This window comes from Rhopilema esculentum, chromosome 3 (assembly GCF_057945365.1).
Source record: "Rhopilema esculentum isolate cy_ngs chromosome 3, ASM5794536v1, whole genome shotgun sequence".
Classification (NCBI taxonomy): domain Eukaryota; kingdom Metazoa; phylum Cnidaria; class Scyphozoa; order Rhizostomeae; family Rhizostomatidae; genus Rhopilema; species Rhopilema esculentum.
Genome location: NC_142817.1, coordinates 4687392 through 4709067, shown reverse-complemented (window position 1 = coordinate 4709067; position 21676 = coordinate 4687392). Strand labels below are relative to the sequence as shown.

Here is a 21676-nt window from a genome sequence, read left to right as displayed (position 1 = left end):
CGTAGTAAGAAATTAGCTCACGATTTTTCATATACAATTTTTCAAAAACAAAGTGTTTGAGCATTGTTTAATGCAGTGTTGGAATTAATACTCTTTATATTCTAGTGCCCCTCTCCTTTCATGGTTATGTTTCTTAAATTGCAAGCCCAATGAGTTTAACACGTTTGTACAAGCATATAAGTCTTTCTAGATGTCACGATTGCTTCTAAAGCTCTCATAAAAGGCCGTGAATGTATCCCTGTCATTGTAAACGAACATTTCAAATCCAGTTGTCGCGAATTTTTACAATTTTTACTAATTTCAATTCAATTCAATTCAATTTCATTGACAATATCATACCAAGCAATGAATAATAACATGATACCAATCAATACAATGGACAAAGAAAGAAAAAGGTTTTCTCACCAAAGGCATTCCTTCTAAACTCTCCAAAACTATAAATGACAATCCAACAAAACTATGAAAAGGTGTTCCTTGGTCAAAGACAAATCGAATTTTTGTGGCTCTGGTACCCACGTTTTCAGTCTAAGAGATAGCTATGTAAAACTTTAAGTGAAATTTTGCCAACTCCATAAGCAGCTAGTTTTGTAATTAGTAGATTGATGGGGAGGCTTCCGAAGGCTTTGGATAAATCAATGAGTACAGCTGTAGTGGGTTTCTTAGCTTCTAGACTAATTTTCATGATCTTATCAAAGCATGCTTAGCTGAAAAATGTTTTCTGTTGGCACATAAAAGTAAGAAAAGTTCATATTGAGAAACAGAAACATTTGGAGTCCTATATTTTTTCAGACTTTTGAGAGAGCTGTTAGGACACAAAAACAAAAGAAAGATTTTGAAACCTAGGAATTTTCTTGATTTTTCAATAAAAAAACAAATTGAAAATTTATTTTGCTGAAACGATGAAGCATTAGTTTGTATGGATAATTGAGATTAAAGCTTTACTTTTTAATCAATAGAATTGTAAATAGTATATTTTTTTTACAGAAAACAGAATTTGAATAGTTGGGTATTGTCACAATAGAACCATCATGATAATTTTTTCAAGAAATTTTCACTACTGGGGAAAGTTTGCCAAAAGGACCCAAAGAGAAATGTAGTGAGGCGTTTATTTGAAAACATAGAAAATAGACAAGCACAGCTAGGGGAAAACCTAAGAAAAAAACAGTGTAATGCCAACCTCAGCCAGTTTGAGCTGAATGCTGTCCAGGCCCGTCGGAACCGGGGGGCTGAGGGGGCTGGGTCCCCCCCCAGTAATTGTCAACCTGTAGTATGTTTCCTTTATAACAGTGTACTAAATGAAAAGGAAAACAATGGGCAGCCCCCCCCCCCCCAATATGAATTTCGTTCTGACGGCACTGCTGTCACACAATCTTAAACCGTTAAGAGATCCAGCTACCCTGGGTACCAAAGCTACATAAATTCGAGCAACTGGACCTACAATCAGCACAAAAGACTGGAGCCAGAGCTGAAGGAGCGTCTATCTGAGAAGAAAGGTGAGCCCAGAGCCACTTTTCATTCTTCTCAGGAAGACGCTCCTCCGCTTCCCATTCTTGTCTTCTATTTCTGTGGTCAAATTTATGTGGCTTTGGTACCCAGGGTAGAATCCAGTTTGTTGTTTGAGTAGTATGGCTAAATAAAAGGAGCACATGTCCAATGAAATATACTGTTTTATAGGTGTGTATATAATAAAAATATGTGTGAACAATATTTTGGTGGTACAAAACCTGAAATGGTTTTGTTAAAGCAAACATTTTGAGTCATACTTGAGCTTTCTTCTGACACTCTTCAGAGTACAAAATATCAAGACATGGATCGAAAAATCTACGCTAGGAAATATATATAACCAGTTGTGGATTGAAATATGAGTTCATTTTCACCTTAGGATTCCATTGGTAACATTTTGACCTCAACAGTCATGTGCTCGCATTTGATTGGCTTATTTCGATCTACAACTGGGTATATATATTCCTTATGTGAGAGTGCGATACAACAGGGCTAGGCCATACAATAGCAATCTAATTCATGAATTGCAAAAAAAAATACATGAAAACACAAAGCCAAGAAATACAGAAAATGCCATTTAAAAGTCGATTTTAGAATAATAATAATAGAGGTCAGTGGAAATCGCCAGGGCCCAAACTACTGTGGAAATTCTGTGATTGTGACTCTCACTACTGGAGAAGGCATTGGGCCTACTGGGGAGTTTTCCCCATTAATTACACAGTTAAAAATGTTTGAGAACCATCTCAGAGATCACGACGCCATGACACAAGTGGGGCGAAAACCGCAATAAATACAATGGCGGCCTAAATCATCGAGATTTTTAAATTCCTCTGTAGCTCAAACAAGGTCCATTGTTAATCAACGAAGTTCAGATTTTCATTCTAAAAGTATTTTTTTTTCTATTCTAAAAAAGTTTCACGGTCAAAAAGAAGAGCTGCCTATAGCCACCATGACTTTTCATCACCACCACGACTTTTAAGCTTTGCCCCACCTGAAGGGTAGGAACTTGGTAAAGAACAATAGAATTCCATCATGGCGTCGCGAACAGTCCTAGGATTCTCAATATCGAGAGAAAAATCTTATTAAGATAAACTTCTAAATATCTGAAGCATTATAAAACTTTTAAACTCATCTTTTGTTAGTGCTGGAGAGTGAAGACACATCTATGACTAATGAATCAACAATGAAGTCCACCCGGAATTATTATAGCTGAGAAATGTTTTAAATATTTATGGACAATTAGGCTTGAATGAAAGCGTTGTTTTCTGTGGGGTTTTGCAAAGAATCTTCATCATACAAAAATATTTCTTTGACTTTAGAAGTAGATCATTTGCATTTTGAAGAAAATCGTTGTTAGGTTATTTTTTAAAAAAGAATGTGTAGAAATACTTGGCAAATACTTTAGTGATAAAATGAATTTAAAGAATCTATAGAAAAATAAAGCAATGCTTTTTCAAAATTTGAAAATGCTAGGGTTACTTACAGGGCTTGATCTTAAATGTATGATATATGTTACTTTAGAATTTATTAAACAGATTTACAATTTCAATTGCAAAGTAAACATTTAATTTCCATGGATAGAAGTTACAAAAAGAAAGCAATATTTCTAAAAATATAAGTGAAAATAGACGTAATCAAGAGAATAATAGGATTACTGCCTACAAATTTTCACCTCTTTTGTGTATCGCTTTGAACAAAAAAAGTGATACTTGATGCTTGCAAACATAAATGCTAACTTGAATATGAAAGCTCATGTTAAAGTTGCATCGTAATGGCCAAAGAAAAGTTTTTTCGAAATTTCTTTGTAACAGCAGTCGAAGTTATGTATTTTCTAGATGTGAGTTTTTTGGCCAGAGAAATATAATGGTCTCTGACTCTCTCTGCTATCTATTTAGAGGGAAGTCTATGTTCGAAAGGTTGGGTTCCATGGATTATCTATTTCCTCCGCTGGGTGACTCTTGTAATCACATCGAATCAGTTTACCCGGACTTTGCTTAGGATAATCCTTAGAAATGTCGCCTCAGATACTCCTCGGAAAAGTCGGATCGATTAATCTTTATTGAAATCGGATCGGATATCCATTAGTTAAGTCGAATCGGATCATATTTAGTTGTTCTATCTATGCAAATTTATTAAGCCATTTTCAAAGATTGCACCAGACCTAAGATAATGATTAAGGTAAACAGAATTTTTATCCAGAGGCGGGTCGAAAAAAACATGAGACAAGTTCCTGAAATGTACCATATGCATGAAATTATAGCTTGAAATTTTCTTGAACCTCTTCGAGAGTGCAAATTTTTTTTTATTTGAGCGCTGCTGTTGTTTATAAGAAAGATCTACGACCCATTTTCACGACATTCCTTACCAGTTTAAAGTCTTGTTAAAGAGTGGAAAACCGTGGCTGTAGAGGAAAGTGAAAATCGAGAGAGAGAGCATGGGAAAATAAAACAGGGAGCAGACATCAAAACCTTGAGCTCCAGGGACAAAGGAACCGGAGACCATGCCCTCCCTACTTTTTTTGCACTCATGATACATGGAAACACATGATGGCATCGAATGACACAAGAGAACAAAATTGAAGACAGAAAGAAACAAGAGAATATAGATAACTCGCATTAATGAAATTAGATAGACCTAATGTTGAAATAGGACTGAGTCTAAAGGGCATGATCTGGAGTGAAGGAGCATAAGCCAAGGAGATTCCTAGAATCATGTGGTAGTCAGATGCATATGCTCCCCACCCAGTTTCAATCAAATAAGTAGGCATGTTGGGGCCAATTTTCAACCCCAAAAGACTTTTTATCTCCTTTTATAGTTCTAGTATAGGTCATAGCTACCTGGGCATTCATATGTTAGCCTCGGGTCACTCTAGAATGCCACTGAATTAACAGTTGAACAACGGTTTTCAAAAGATTGCAAGCGCTCCTAAAAACACGTTTCAAAATCCATGATAAGTGAACTAGAAGTAAGATCCCTTACCAGCCGAAATAAAAGAAAGGAACTAAGAGAAAGGCTTATAAAAGTGAGACTCTTACTTTTGTACGTACCTCCACAAGGAAAGGTTCCCTTGCTTTATCTCCCTTTTTCGATTTCTACTTCCTTTATATTCTGTGACTAAAATGTTGCATATGTGTCAGAAAATGCTTTTTGCAGGTCTTAAATGTGCTGCAACCAGGAAATCCACATGGGCTAAAAGAGTTGATTTGTCCATTGAAAGCTCGTGAATTTTAGAATAAAATGATTATATAGGAGATGAGAGTAGGCAAACATGGAGAAAACTTGCCGGGGCATGCGATGTTTGGTTAAGGGTAACAAGTTCAAAGAACTCGGCTTTTCCTGATTCAGAAATATAAACAGTGTAAACATACACCAAAAATGTGTCGAGTAGATGTAACGTCATAAAAAGTACGTTTCTAGAGGTTTTGACTCATGGCCACATATCCTTAAAGGTCTCCATGAAAAAGAGCAAAATCCGTTACAATAAATTGTAGTAGCGAAATCAATCGATTGAGATATGTTTAATGAAAATTTAAAGCCTTCTAAAGAATTACTGTTATTCTGGCTTGGTTAATATGATTTAAATCGATACTGCAGTGAGTTGATAGAATAAAACATGCGGCCCTAATGCAACAAATTTAACCTTTAAAACCCCATGATTAAGAACCCCTAGGAGAGGTTCTTATATGTATATATAAGAAAAAAGGATTTTTAGAGAAAATTAGGTTATGGTATGTTGTATTTTAATTGGACGATCTAACAACACAAATTCATTAGATTGGCTGAAATACAACATAAAAAGCTGGTTTAAGTGTTTCCATTAGAATTCTTGTGGTGGAAAACATTGTTAATGTATACAAGGCAGTAGGTATATAATAGCCCTGTTAAGAACCTTTTAGACTAGAATTTAGAATAGCAGCCTGTTAATTAAGAACCTATTTAGGCTGCCAGACAAGAACCTAGGTTCTAAAAGGTTCTAAAACCTAGTATTCTAGAAATATATCCTTCTGACGCTATCATTTTGCATTGTTTACTATTCTTTGTATTAATGTTATCTTGCATTTGTATCGCTTACTTCAATTTTGTTGTAGGGTCTTAATTAGCTGTAAATAGGCTATTTTTTAGCAGCCTACTGTGAACAAATCGATAACTATAGTAACAAATAATCGCTTGAAAACCCTATGGGATGAAAACATTTACCTTCTTATCAACTTCATCTTGGAAACAAACAAATGATTGGGCAAAAATCTTGATCTTACGATGGGTAGACAAGAGAGGTCAGAGAAAATAGCCAAACGTTAGTGTTTAATTGTTAATGACTTATAACTTGCATTTTTGCTTAAACATTCATTTAGCGTGATCTCCAAACTGTGAAAGAATTTCGATTTTCTGAAAATTTTCTCCAAATGGAGGTTTGCATAGAGTCTGCTCCAAAATACTTGAACTGATGCAATATATAGTTTTACCCAAAGCCAACAATCGATGTTATTTTTTGAACTACAGCATAGAAGCAAAGGAACTTTTATACTTAGACTTTTGAAGTAGATTTTGTAGACAAAAAATTGCTATACCTCCTTTAATAAAAGTCTTGTTTAAAGAGACAAGAGTTTTGGCTATCGATGAGTTTGAGAACGGTCATTATGGGATTACGAAGGATCGAAAATTTACTTTCTCGTAAATTTGACTCTAGATGAACGTTCAAATTTGATTCATTGTCTAATTGAACTACAGTCTTAAAAACACTTGATATGTAAACTTTTGATATATTGACTTTTGATGTCTCCAACACTTCGATTAATTCTTGTACCAAAAATCTTATTTGTTTTTATTTTTTAACTTCAGACTTTTAAACTTTCAACTTCGCTGATATGCTTCTACACTGATATGCTACTACACAGATATGCCAATATTCAAGACACTGAATTATTAGAATGTCACTTAATATTGGGAATAATCAAGATGTTATTTTAATGGACAGATCATTTGATAGCTTTGACAGTCAAATCTTAACAATAAAAGTAACGATCAACGATAGAGAGAGGGGGAAGATGTTTATTGATTAAAACACTGGAAGTTATTAAATTGCTGGTAGCAATTGCCGATTTCCTACATTCTGGCAACAAAGCCCAGTAAATATAGCAAAGTGTTCATTGTTAGAAGAATTGCATTGGTATGCAAAACACATAGGCGTAAGAGACATAGGGTCTGGAAGGGCTGCATCCCCCCTAATCAGGCAAAATATTTCATATTTCAGGTTCCATTATGGTAGGTATATTTCAATGAAGCAATAATATTCGGGTAAGATTCATTTCTCATACTAAGCCCCCCTAAACGTTTAACATCTGTTACGGCCATGGCAAAAACAGGACGCTACTACGCTGAGAGCTCCACGTCTGTTGGAATCATCAGATATGTTCTTACACTATATTTCAACAGCACATCTAGTATTGGCCTGTATAATGTGTGGATAGATCATTTTCAATGGTAATTTTAAGCTTTTATGGGCTTCAGCCTGATACAAGAAAAGTACAAATTGATATCAGCTCTTTAATCAATTAGAATTTGACCTGTGAATCAGAACTATGAATATTTGATCAATAATTACATCTCTACAAACCGGCGACTGCCTCAAAGCCATACCTGCAAGAATAATGAAATGCAATACAACCAAGAGATTGACTTCTCGTTAAGTTATGAATAATTAGTGACTTAGGCAAACAATTGCTATAAAGTCTGCACACTATTTTGTATGGCAAGTGACAGATTCTCGCATCAGCGTTTATGTATAACAAGTATTGTTTTAGAGTCCATTTAAAATCTGTGAAAAGTGTTATCTCTTCTTGTCTCATTTTGCTTCACAAAAACGGGGGTATGGAGTTATGGGTATGAGGAATATTCTATTAATAGAAACAGGCTCAGGTATAATGAGATTGATAAGAAAATAATATCATATCAGAGACGACAGCAAAAAGTTGTTTAAAAGCTTCATCATGAGTTGCCGGGGGCAGGTATCCATTCAAATTATTAAAAAGATGTCAAATTAGTGCAATTGAAGTGGCAAATGTGCCATTTTATTCTTAATGGACATTTTTTCCTATCTTATTCTTCTCGCCTTATAATATTGCTACTCTTTTAAAGTTATGCAGTGGCCTTTCTTAAAATTACAGCATCGCTTGAAAGCTTTCTTGTGGCTTACAGCCGTCGAATCGTGTTATGATTCTTCGCGATCATTATTAAATTCTGGTAAAATTTATCTACAAACTTAGAGTTTGTGCACCAACACTTCCGTTTATTTGATTTCGCGTACAACCATTGAGAAGTATGTATATATATTTATAAATAATCAGCTGATTTTGTATGTAAGTTTGCCTGATGACAGGCTCATTATTCCGAGGTTTTAGAAGAATGGGCCGGGCTGGTTATCAGGCTACATGTAAGCATGAAGTTAGAATTATATTCAGGGTTTTCACAATGAAGTTTTATACAAAAAGCCAGTTGTATTGAAGTTAGAAACGACACTTTTAGTCTCTTGCTAGTGAGCGGCACTCGTTTACAAACAATGCCTTGTTACACATTAAATATTTCGACTTATCCCATTTCCAGTTAATAGATCAAGTGTTTACAGATTTTTGACTGACTTACATAATTTCAACTCAGCCCTAGGTTCTATAGGGGCTCCGACGCAAGTTGGAAAGGGGGGGGGAGGAAACTTTAAAGACCCATAACAACAGATTTTGCAAAAGGTTATTATTTTGCAAAAAAGTGAGAGGGGGCATGACCCTCCCTCGCATCGTAGGCCCTACTCTATATCATTAACTGTGGTCGTAGTTCCGAAGGCTTAAGAATACTGCTAAGTTCACTTAGCCTTTTACTCGGTTTAACTTTCAGCTTCTATTCTAATCGTTATTTTATATTCTATTATTAAATAAAGGCTTTCTAAATTTTTATTTTACATTGGCATATCTTTACGGGCCCTTATGACCAGAGTAAATAACTCGATAGCTCATCTGAGTTTTCTTTCTTATTTGCTCTAAGATTTGTATTTGTAATGGATTTATATTTGTAATAAATTTATATTAGTAATCATGAAACTTGTAATTAAAATTGAATTGAATTGTCTTTTTCTTTATGCCTCCTTTTAATTCGATGTCTCAGAATGAGACTGCATTTCAGAGACTACAATTGGCATTGGCCTGGCCTAAATTGTGCTTTGATTATTATTAGTGTGGGAACTATCTTTAAAGACAATAAATTCACAAAATGTTTCTAACACGTACAGAATATGACAAGTAAGTTGTTTGCTACTATTTGTTGAATGAATTATTTTCGAACACAAGAATACTTGCAAGATAAGTCAACGGAATAAAACGACCCTTCAACATCTCGAATGGATTTTCTGCAAATGACTGGTGCAAAGATATCACAGCACGTGCAGCTTAGCCCATGTAAAATTAATGTTGATTCTCATCAGCGCCAGTATCCTATTTTGTTGCCGCCTTGATTTATCTTATTACTTCCCGTCTAAGATTGGTGGAAAGTTAAAAATCTTATATTTAGTATTTTCTAATTTTAAGAGAATTTGATAATCAACCCTTCCCCCAATTTGCTATTTACAACATAAAACAATACTCAAGGCAAAGTATATCTTTAAGGGAGGCAAAGGACAATTTTTCTTCTCTGATCTTATGCAAAAGGCTAGCCAAAGGCCAAAGACTGAAATCTTGCTTAAACAAAAGCAGCTAATAAGATGCCAGACTGGAAACTTTGTCGCACGCCCGAAATATATTGCCCGCGCACTCAAATTTTCCATCCGCACACTTTTCAATTTTGGCTGTGCAAAGTCCCTATTTGAATACATTTCACATCAATAACAAAACAACATTCTTAAAAGTGTGTGATTTCAGGCACGCAGTCAGGCAATGAACTTGCCCACGCAAGAAACAAAGTTTCCAGTCTGGATAAGATGATGATTTTAAAGCTGTATAGAACTCCCATACTACAGCATGAAAAATGAAGACACCTGCATATTTGTGGGATCTAACAATAGATTGGAAACTAGCTTCCAATACCATCCCTATTGTGCTTTCTGCAAAGATAATGGAAAGAAATAGGTGCAACGTTGCACTAGAGTCTACTTGCCAATAGAGGCCATTCTTACACAGGGTTTTGTCCTAAAAAGCTAGAAGGAAGGGGCTGTGATGCAAGCAACTTCTATAGAAGCTTCATCATCACGTCACCCATATCCAAGCTCAATCTATTGTTAGAGCTCTATTTAGCTTCCTTTTAATTGAGCAGGAGTTGCCAACACAGAATTTGCCCTTTCAAACATGTTTTTGCATGTTTAAGGAGGGCAGCACTGGAGGAAAAAGCAGCTGTTTAGGGTCATATATAGAGCTAAACAGCTTCAGGACAGGTATAAAATATTAAACTGCAACCCTCCAAATTTTTTTTGGTGCAATTCTGATGAGAATCAACTAATCAATTTTATTTGGCCTAAAGTGTATTGAAGTCACCTTATGGATTGGTTCACATTGATGAGAATTTCAGCTGTCAAAATTGTTTATTTGATGGCATTTCGATGACAATTTTTGCCTACCCTTCACACTAGCCAGTCTGCAGAGTACAGCAAATGCATGTACGAGATCATTTTAGTATAACCAGCTTTGCATGTCAAAATTCAAAATTCCACACAAATTTGTGAATTTTGTTATAAAAGGCCCCATTGCTTTTGCTTAAAGGATGGACATTAAATATATTTATAGACATTCAGCAGTTTGCTAATGCTTATTTGGTATCTATTGAGATTCTTTAAAGGATTCCATAGGCTTTCCCTAAGAAACTTCCTCTGAAAAATGCCTTAACACCACAAAGCATTCTTCATAAAATCATGGATAAAAATGTTTGTATTCTTGTCCCAACATCCACAAAGGCCCCTTCCAATTTCCCATTTTTGTTTGCTAGAGTTTTTTTACTAGCACAATTAACTGGCCTTCAAACCCTCTATATCTGCATATCAGAACAAACACACAGTTAACATTATCACACAAGGCATCCATCATCGTTGCTGTAGAAGGATTTAGAAATTTTTCAATTCAGATGCTACCTTTACGCAGGAAATACATTTTTAGCTATTTTATCCTTTCTCATTGATAAGCAGGCAAGCTATTTCAAGGCTTTGGTTGCTTTCCTGGTGTTGTTTTATATTTTTTAGCTTATTCAACATAATTGGATAGGTTTTCTTGAGATTTTTTCATCTTCTTGAAAACTGGTCATGATTGTAAGGATGGCTTTGCTAATACATGGATGGAACCAACATGCCTGCCCAGATTATGAAAACATATGTCGGTCTTTGTTTTATATTTAGAAGGAACATGTTTGATATTTTGCTCATGACCATTCAGGCAAGTCTCAGCTGACAGACAGCAGGTGCACATCCAGAAAAATGCCATGCTGTTGGCAATTATGAAAATTTAGAGCAATTTTTACAATGATAATTTCCAATTATAAGGTATTCATTTTGCTTCTTCTTTTCTAGGAGTGTCAATCTCTTTTCACCAGAAGGAAGACTGATTCAAGTAGAATATGCCATAGAAGCTATTAAAGTAAGTATTTCTGTGTATAATCAATTAATAGATATATTTATATATGTGCATATATGTCATTGATGTTGTAAACTATATTAAATAGTTTTTTCATTTTTATAGATTGAATTAATCTGTTTATTGCTTTCTCTCTAAATTTTGATGAAAGACTTATCAAATTTGATAAGTAGGTCAATGGTAAAAATATGAATAGTTTTTTCTATGTCATCGGGGTGCTCTTTGTTTTCATAAATACATTTTTTTGAGATACGTTTTGCTTAAACCAAGGTTGTCACAAAAGAATTTTTGATTTGTCTTTTTTTTGTCTTTGTAAAACCATCATCAAACTTCAAGGTGTAGTCTCCTTGTAATTGGAGATGTTTCTGTTTAGTCTGGCCTTTCGATTTAGTCTTCAATTTCAACATAACCTCTGTGCAATCCCAAATTAAGCAGAAAATGCTAAAACTTTTTCCAAATCATGGGCTAAGCAGAATGAACCAATAAACAAACCAATACTGGTTTGAGCAGAAATCTGAATAGACATCAATCAAGAAAGTCAGCATAAAGTGATAAGATAAAATAGTTTGCATAAAATGAGTAGTAAGTAAACTTTATACTGAGGCGCTTTTTATAATGAGCAAATAAAATTACTTGATGGGGTACATTATATCAAAGACTGTATTGCCTGCATGTACTATGAAACCTCCTGCGCCAATGCATAGGTGAGAAATTCAAGGTATGTATACTGAATCTATATTTCAAACAATCTCAGACTCAATCTTAAACAGTAAATATTTCTTCTTCTATTCAATTTGTCAGCCAGTGAATGATTCTTAACCTAATTTCCTCAAACTTTAGCTTGGCTCGACAGCCATTGGGATACAGACATCTGAAGGTGTTGTTCTTGCTGTAGAAAAAAGAGTCACATCCCCACTGATTATTCCAAGCAGCATTGAGAAGATATATGAAATTGATTCTAAAGTAGGCAAGTAGATGAAAAATCTATGTAAAATTGGTTGAATAAAGCATTGGTGATGCAGATGGATGAATTAATATGAATAAAGCATTGGTGATGAATAGATAAAATTTGAAAAATTGCATTAACATGTGATTGCATATTTTTCATGACAGCAAGGTTATTCATCCTGTTTGAAAAATTGGGTCATGACCAAAGATGTTTATTGGGTGCTAATTAGAAGTAACAAGCAAGTGGAATTAGATGCAGCACATAACATTTTTTTATAAAAGCAATTTCATTCAAAAGTATATGATAAAGATAGTTTGTTTTTGATTTAGGCACAATTATGAATATTCTTATGCCAGTTAAAAAATTCATTGCTTTGATCTCTGAAAAGGAAAGCCCAACAGTTTGAAGTGAAGCAAAAAAACTTGCAAACTAGATTACATGAAGACAATATTCCACCAGTAATCCAAGTTGATAACTTTTGAAAAGGATTATTGAATTGCTTAAAGAAAATGAACATATGGAAATTATTTGAAGGATGGTTATAACTTTTTTAAGTATATCATCTTTTTTGCCAATGGTATTCTTTTTCCATCCTTTAGGCTGTGCAATGAGTGGCTTAATTGCAGATTCGCGGACAATGGTTGATAAAGCTAGGGTAGAATCTCAGGTATTCAACACCTTGTTGGCTTGGAAACATTAGTTTTGGGGTGAGGGGTAGTTGGGGGTATATTTTTCTAACAAACTATTTTGCCTGTTTTGTCAAAGGCTATTTTCAAAACTGTATTTAAGGAGAATCCTCTGGTACTGAAAGCGTCTATTTGAAATGATGTTATTAACCATTCTTAAGGACAAGATCTCGAGATATAGATCCTTTATTGGGCTTCAAGGGTTACAAAACTTTTCAATGGGACAGGGTTTGATAGATGTAAATAAAAAGCCCGATTTAATGAAAATCATTTTGCAATTTTTTTCATAAGAGGGTTTCATAGTTTTAAAATTGAAAAAGCATTTAAAATAAGGTATTATGAGAGTTTCTGTGCTTCATCACCCAAGTTTAACAAATTATGTCAAGAAATTGGGACATGGTATTATTTGTTAACACTCCATGATTGAAGTTGAGCATTCGTAGAACGATGGTTCATACTCCATTGAGAGCAAATCATGTTCAAAGGGGACGAGATTCAAAGAATATTGTTGGATAGTACAAAGTACAAATTGTCATTAACACTAGTTGATTCTGTTAGAAAAGACACGCAGGTCTGTTTAGCTGAAATTATTTTTCTTTGATTTTAATATTTATTATAATAATTATAAGTTTAGCTAAAATTATTTTATTTTTCTTTTATAGAACCACTGGTTCACTTACAACGAGCCTATGTCTGTTGAAAGTATCACACAATCATTATCAAACCTAGCTTTGTCATTTGGTAAGATGGACATTTCAAAAGGAGGAATGGTATGGTAGAGTTTCTTTTTCAGAATAAAGTGCATTCAACGCTTTAGGTTGCTATCATAACTTTTAAAATTCGAAATTCAGGGCTAATTGAAAGCTTAACAGGTGAACCGAAAAATTTATTGCGCAACTCGGGCATGTGTCTCTTAAAATGACTACAGATATTCCGTACATTGGAGCGATGTTTTTTTCAATGTCCCGCTGATTCTCAGTTATTGAAAATACTCGTTTTTGTCCATTTAAGTATTTATTCTTTGCCCTTTTTTTATTCCATGATGCCTTTTATTAATTACATTACGGATTTCAATGTCTTATTACTTTGAGGGAAATAATTTATTTTCTCATTCGACGAACTGAGATATTATTCATAATTCTAAAGAAATATATATGAATGTATTATAATAAGTGTTTACTGGAGTTGTTCATGCAGATTCCATCATGATTTATAGCAATTGGTTGAGTTATTCCAAAAAAGTAATTTCCAATCAAACGATGTATCAGCTAAATTAATTAGATTTTGTAGTTTATTGTTTAAGCAATGGGCAAACGAATTGGAATTTCAATATTGTGCGCGTTTTGCTACCAAACTGAGTTATTGAGAGCGTCTTAGTTCTGGTTAGATAGAGATGAAAATTGCCCAGTAAAACATTATAAGATTTTCTAAAGTTTTAGGTTCTAATGTTATCTAATGTTTTCGTTACATTTGTTAGCCTCTCGTCACTGACCACGCACCACTTAGAAAGCTCCACAAGCTGTGTTTTGTTGTTAACTTAGGGAATATATATATGCCAAGTTTTAGATCGAAAAAGGCCAACCTGGAACGCTAGTATTTCTATGGGTGAAAATAAACTCCTTCTGTCTACACAAACAATTTGTTTCATTTTTATGCTCGTCGATTCTGAACTGCTAATTTAAATGTTCGCGTTTTGATAAAATGTGATGAACTTCAAAATGGACCCTACCGAGAGAACTTCAAACATAAATTCACCACTAGGTCAAATATTTTCAAATATAATACAAGAAAAACTGATGATTTCGAAATTCCTCGGCTTCTTCTTGAATACTGTAAAAGGTCCTTCAGATACCTGGGAACAAGTACCTGGAACGAGATCCCAATGCAAATAAGGAGCTCTGCCTCACTGAATTCTTTATAAGTAAGATTGAGGTAGGCAAAGTGACGCAAGCACAACCCATTTGGAGGAGCAGTTTTATTCACTTTACTTTATGTTTTAGCTATTTACTTTGTAAACTGATTGGGCATTGTGTTTATACAAAAATAAAAATAAAAATGAGAACGGTGACTAGGCTCTGTGTTTTCTAGCAAATGAAACCAAAAGTTCAATCCGTTCGAGCAAAGCCTTGGATTCTAATGGTTCTAAATGGTTCTAATGATTCTATGATATTGTTAGATGTTATCAACTAAACCCACGTTTGCAGACCAACAAAAAAGAGGGCGAGAGATGGGGAAAGGAGGTCTTTGGTCTGCCGTTGAGCTTAGAAAGGTTTCAAACAGGGCCTATAATTTGGAACTATGCTGAATATTTTCTTAGTTAAAAACTAGTTAGTTAAAGACTTTTTGTCCAGTCCACTGCAAATTTTTATGACGCCATCTCAGTTTTCAGTCCCATGCCCCTCAAATTTGGTCAGTAGGCCTGTGTGTTTATAGTATGCTTTCCGTGTTCTTAGATATATGTTATGTTTTTGGTCAAACACCATTATATATTGACAATTTTTTTTAAATTCTTTTAGAGTCGTCCTTTTGGTGTCGCCTTGCTGATTGGGGGCATTGACGAGAAAGGGCCTCAGTTGTAAGTTTCCTTTCAAGTTCTGTCATTCAGTTCAGTTTTCCATATTTGTATGTCTTTAACAGAACTTGAAATAAGAAGCAATTACTCAAAACTATATTGCCGTTTAAAAGCATCTTTTCTATTTAATTCCCCTGAAGCGCCACGTCTCGAGAAAATTTTGTTCAAAAAGTGAATTCTGGTTTCTGAGTCCTTAAAAATTAGAAAACAGGAACTGGTTTGTTGAATAGGTTTTTACGGAAAAGAATGTCATAATGATGATAGGGTAACATGATATCGGGACGAGTTATTACATGTATTTCACTAAATTCTTTCGTTCTGCGAGTCAATCCAGCAGTCAGCCTGTTTAGTGTTTCTTCCATCGGGCTTAAATGTCATACTTTTGCCTGTAATTGTTGCCAGATGATCGCATTAAGCGTGAACCTGTTCGATACACCAAAAGCGTGTACTTCACTATTTTTATAGATAGGTTAAGTCCCCAAGAAACTGCAATAAAATTTCAGTTTCAACTGTGCTTCGGTGCATTTTAAGGAGGAAGTCAAAAAGGGTCTTGCTGAAATGTATTTCAGGATTTATCCAGCTGTTGATTCCTGTTTAATTTTGTTTATGGAAACGAAAGTTACCTTCTTCACAAGACGCTATTTTATTCAATTTAGATTCTTGTTTACGCTTTTAAAGTTTACTGACAATTTCATGCTTGTTTTTAAGATTTCATCTGGACCCTTCAGGAACATACCTACAATATGAAGCTAAAGCTATAGGTAATTTTTATTTTGTTATTTTTCGCTTTAGTCACAGAATGTGCAAAAATTGAAAAATTAAATACCTTTTGCATTCCGTAAGTGAAAGTTTTGAAAGAATTTGCAAACGACGCAACTTAAAGACATGGATGAGGAGCCTAGTGTCCTACCTAAAACTTTCAATGTTGGTTCATAAATTTGAAGAAACATTCATTTTTCTCAAAATTTTTGGAAAATCTGTTAAACCAGATAACCACGCCAGTAACTTTCTTCCAAACATTGAGTATTTTGTGAATCTTATAAGTTAAGTCGCAAAGGTGATATTCTGTGCATTTAGTCTGCTATACCAATTCGCTTTAATCAATTTAAAATTAAATCAATTTTAAGAGACTTTGAAAGCTCAGTTTCAATGGAAATTAAGGAACTCTAAATGTTTTTTAATAAAGCAAACAGCAACAAGTTTGAATAGATTTTTTGATAGTTATTGTGACATTCTGTGCTCTGAAGAGTGTCCAATAAAAAGCTGCAGTACGCCTTAAGTTTTTTTTCAATGCCATTTTTAAATTTTATGAGATGTAAATTGTTTGCAAACTTTAATGAAGTGTAAAAAACAAGCAAAGTAATTAGGATACTGTGTTTTTTGTGTTTAGTGAATTCTCATTCGTATGAGCCTTCGGTTATCGTCGAAAAACCAGTCATCGTTGCAGAGTTTGCCTGAGTTTATAAGTAATGCTTGAACTTGGAACGGATGTGAATTTTTTTCTTGTAGGGTCGGCATCGGAGGGTGCACAATCGTCTCTTCAAGAGTTATACCACAAGGTGGGTGGGCGTAATGCATTACTTAATGCCAAGTATCCTAAATTTGCATAAAAGTTATCTTTCTTACCCTTCGCAATAAGCCTTAAGAGCTAGCTTGTATACTGAAAGACTGACTTTTCAATGGTGAGTAATAAGTTGCTTTTGCGTATAAATCTTTATAACAAAATTGGAGCTGTGAAAAAAGACTTTGAGAAGCCAGAGCATATCCTGAGCTTTGTATAGTTTATTCTCGTCATTTGTCATTTCATAACAGTCTGACTCAAGGCAGTGGCCAAATTTTTAGGGGGGGGGGGGTGGTGGAGGGCTCTCGAGCTTTCAAAACTTCGGACTTTCAAACCCCTGGTATCCTGTTGAGTCTGACTTGTCGTATAATATATGTCTGAGACCCCCGCCCCCCCCCCTTCCAAGGGAAAATCAGGTTGAATTAAGGGTATATATGTAGGTGTATCGGGTCCGCGAGTTAGGCCTTTTAGTGTAATTTTTCGGACGCGCCCATTGGTGTAGAAGGCAGGGCCGAGAGAGGGAGCAAGGGTGACAAATTTCCCCAGGACCACAAGTCTAAGGGGCCTCATAAAGTAATGAATTCCATTTTAAGAATGGAATTAATCAAACGTACCCAGAGTATGCTTAAAATGGTAGAACATTTTATACGATTGCAAGAATGGAAATACACTGAAACGTTTTTTAGGCCAATATAACGGTCATAAAAACTTTGACACAGTTATGAGAATCAATTCTAAGATTTTTGTAAGGGGGTAGCTGTTTGAATAATTAAGCAAATGTTAGAGAGGATTTCCACCAGACCCCATGGCTGCGGTACGGGTTTTCTAAATTGCTACGTAGTCGACATAACATAGAGCATTATCAGCACCGAAAGAACTTCCTGTTAATGTCACATGTCACATAATGTTAATGTTACTGATTACAATATAGAAGACAGCCTTACAGTAGAATCCCGCACATAAGAACCTTTTTTCAGCCCAGATAGGTTCTTAGGCAAATTAAGGAAAGTTTGCTAGAAGTATTGAATATAAAAGTTAACTAGCTTCGCCGAATACTAGACTGGTTTCCAACAGTTTTTGGAATTTATATTTTGCTATTTTTGGAGCTCGTTGTTGTTGTATTTTGAATTTCAACGTCTTTCACAGTCGATGACCTTAGATGAAGCCTGCACTACTGCGTTGTCTATACTGAAGCAAGTTATGGAGGAAAAATTAAACTCAACAAACATCGAGGTAACAAACTCTTGCTCCTCAGTCAATCGTCAATCTTCATCCATCATCATAATCATCATCATCAAAAATTATCATAATCATCCACATGATCATTATCATATCCAGTCGTCAAAATTATCAAGATCCATCAACATAATAATAATCAATCGTCATTATCATCATCCATCATTTATTATCATAATCATCCACACGATCAAGATCCATCAACATAATCATCCACATGATCACAGTCATCAAAATTATCAATCGTCATTATCATCATCGAGACCATCGTCTCAAATATACTAAGAAATGATTGTCTTTCTATTTAATTTTCATTTGAAAACCTATTTCTACAGTCTGGGCCTTGTTGTGGCGTCCTGTAAATAGACGTTTCGTCTCGTATTCTTTCGGACGACAAAATTGGAGGTTGAGTGAATGCATAAACACCCCGGGCTTTATCATCTATGCCTAATACAATTATATGGATCCTGAATGCCTCACGAAACACTAACTGCACGAAATGTGTTGTTTGTAGTGCAGTTTGAAGACAACGAAAACAATTTTAAATCTTGCTTAAACACAATGGGAATGTTTAGGGCCTCCCTGTGAATACCATGTGTCAGTTGCCTGTAGGATGAGCCCTTACGAATAAACCTGACTAGACAGTTTATCGAAAGTTATGTTTTTGTTCAGCAATTTGAATTCGTTATCTTAAGAATAATTTGAATTGTCTTGTTCTCAAACCACCATCTGCAGGTTATTATCTGTTATCGTTTCAGTTGTGCACCGTAACAGAGGCTGAGAAATTCAAGATGTTCACGAAGGACGAGATCGAGACAGTCATGAAAAAGATCAAATCGTGATGGTTTTATATCGAAACTGGTCAGCTATCAAACCTTTAAATAGCCATTACAATAGATCTTTTCATATTTCTTGTTAGAATTTTAACGTTTATCGATACTGAAACAGTTACACCTGCCTTTTCGTGTACTTTTACCACGATACTAGGGCTGTTAAAACAACTATCAACACTGTACAGACAGAGTTGTTTTTTCTTGAAAGTGAGATAACGTTTGTTGTCAATTTTGAGTTAAATGGCACGAATCTTTTTCGAGGACCTCTAAAAGAGAGTTTTTATCCTTAAAGGCCACAACATTGAGTCTACCATGTTGAAACTGCCTCTTTAAACTTAGGATTTGAACAGCAGAACCCTTGGTTCAAGGGCTTGTAAAATGACATAGCTGCTGTGCTGAGTCACTTGGCTCAAAGCAACTGTCTTGGACTGGGGAGGGGGTGGAACCATCTTCCTTAATGTTGATAATGTTTTTCTTGTGACAAATAGCGAAGGTTGCTTTCTTTTCAAGGGGTGAACGTACCTTTGAGCTGCCAAGGGACTACATTCAGAGTAAACTTTGCCCCCACTTTTCTTCCCCCCCCCAACAGAACTTTGTGTGTCCAATTCAGCAATTCAGTTTTCTAAATCGCCAGTTTTCCCCAGATTTAGTTAATATCTTGTAAGCTGATTTTGGAGATATCCATTATCATGTTTCTTACTGTCTGCACATGGTTTTTCACAAAGATTTCTGAACTCAGAATAGACACTCTAGCATATTGTTGGTCATTGTTCCAGGGTTTCAGACGAAGGGGGCCCCCACTTTTTTGCAAAATAATCAAGATTTTTTCCAAATCTTTTGTTATGGCTATGGGTGATAAATGTCGTCCTGTGTCGGAGCCCATGTGTTAAATGTCCAATGCTTTGCTGCCCCGCTTGTAAATGTTCGAAATCCTACAGTAATTTATCCCATACATTATTGCATTCAAACAAATTCTGTTCAGAGAAGGATCATTGATAGGCCAGCATGTTCTATCCGTAAGATTATCACGTAGGTGAGGTTTTAAAGATGGTTTGCTCTTCGTTAGTTGCTATGTCTTGTGGTATAAATTAGGTACAAAGCTGATGGAGAGAATGGCGCCAGCTATCCAATAGCATTCGCGGCTATCTTGAAAACAGTAATTGGGATATTCGATGCCTAAAAATTATTACTTGAATTCGAAAAGTCACGCTTGGAAACTTGCTTAGTGCTTAGCGATGACGTCGTCAAGACGAGGAAGGAAAGAAACAAGACTGAAAAACAGGACCCATTACGACTTAAACAAATTTTGATTTGTATTTACGCGGACCAAGGACCCATTTCAAGTTTATAATGACAAAGTATGTTCTTAGTCAAGAAGATATATACAAAATTGATTTCTTATTACTCAAGTGATTAAGGCGGTGCTGATGGACAGTTGACCCGGTTGTAACTTGTCTTGAAACTGTCAAATGTTGACTCTGAAAACCTTGTTGGCCTGGCAACTGGTCTAAGCTCCTTGTTAGAATGTTAGAGTCTAGATTGTACGCAGGCTAGAACTGACAGCTAAAACTGCAAATATAGGGGATAATAAAGGACTTTCAAAATTGCTTCAAGATTCTTTCAGCAGAGATAATCTCATTTCATCGTGCATAAGTCCTCGGTCATATCTCCGTTGGAATCTACGCAAGCATTCGTGACCTGCACTACACTAAAACTCATGTATGAGATACTCACTCACAAGAAACTGCAGGCTGACTTTTATATTACGTAGCAATGTTTTTTGTTTTGAGGTTATATACCATAAATATGAAAAAACTTTTAGCCTGAATTTTTCCAGCTGTTTATGAGGCTTATTTAGATAAAATCTTGTGAGGTGGAATTAAAGTAAAGAGTATTTCCTGAAGCAGCTTTTTTAATTTGATGCTGCTCTGTAAAGACTCATCACATTATAATTACATTCATGTTATAATTACAATTACTTTCTCAAGGCACGTTCTAATATTTTCCTTATCTTATAGGAAACTCATTTTTTAAAAAAGATTAAAAATGTATTCCTATTAAAATGTATTTTTATATGCACATTTTTACTGTACTAGATGAACTATGTTTTATCTTTAGTATCATTCATCAGAACATAGCCACAAAGCACCGAACTACTCAAAACATTAAAACGGATTTGGCAGAAGATGGGGATAAATTGTTTTTAAGATAGAAATATACGGGAATTTCTGAAAAATAAGATGCTAATAGAAATGTGTATCGTTAAGAACGCCAATGTACGATATATAGACATTTTGAAAGATTTTCAAGATCTAGATCTTATCTTGCTAGCAGCTGTAGCGCCAGCCACAAATATGTTGATAAGATCAGATGTTTTGCCAAAAAATTGTTCAGATGCCACGCCCTCTACAATGGTGGAAACGCCCTTTTTGACGATATTGCCAAGAAAACAGTGATCAGACAGGTTTTTCATCGTCAGTTGAATGGTAAAAAAATTATATAATCAAAACAAATTCTTTATTGCTGTCTGCTTTCTAGTGGGAGTTCCGAAAACCAGTTGTTTTAGATTTATCTACATTGTTATCAAGCTCTGTTATGTCCGCCATATCACGTTGAAGACCGTTCGAAAGTAGGCGAAGCCAAAGAACAAGAGGCCCACCTCCAAGAACAATAGGCTGTGTGAAACCCAGCTTGAAAAAGATAGAAATAGAAGTAACTCGAAGAAAATTCTAGACAGCAC

General features: G+C 35.1%; 1 protein-coding gene across 1 annotated transcript; it reads left to right on the top strand.

Moving 5' to 3' along the window:
- The first annotated feature begins 8632 nt into the window (after positions 1-8632).
- LOC135692640 (proteasome subunit alpha type-5) lies at positions 8633-19054 on the top strand. The gene is made up of 10 exons (XM_065210840.2): positions 8633-8789; positions 11036-11102; positions 11940-12066; positions 12648-12715; positions 13397-13504; positions 15251-15309; positions 16015-16067; positions 16816-16865; positions 18014-18100; positions 18862-19054. Exons 1-10 carry the CDS (start codon positions 8761-8763, stop codon positions 18943-18945), a joined length of 732 nt encoding a protein of 243 aa, XP_065066912.1. The 5' UTR covers positions 8633-8760; the 3' UTR covers positions 18946-19054.
- Positions 19055-21676: the final 2622 nt, after the last annotated feature.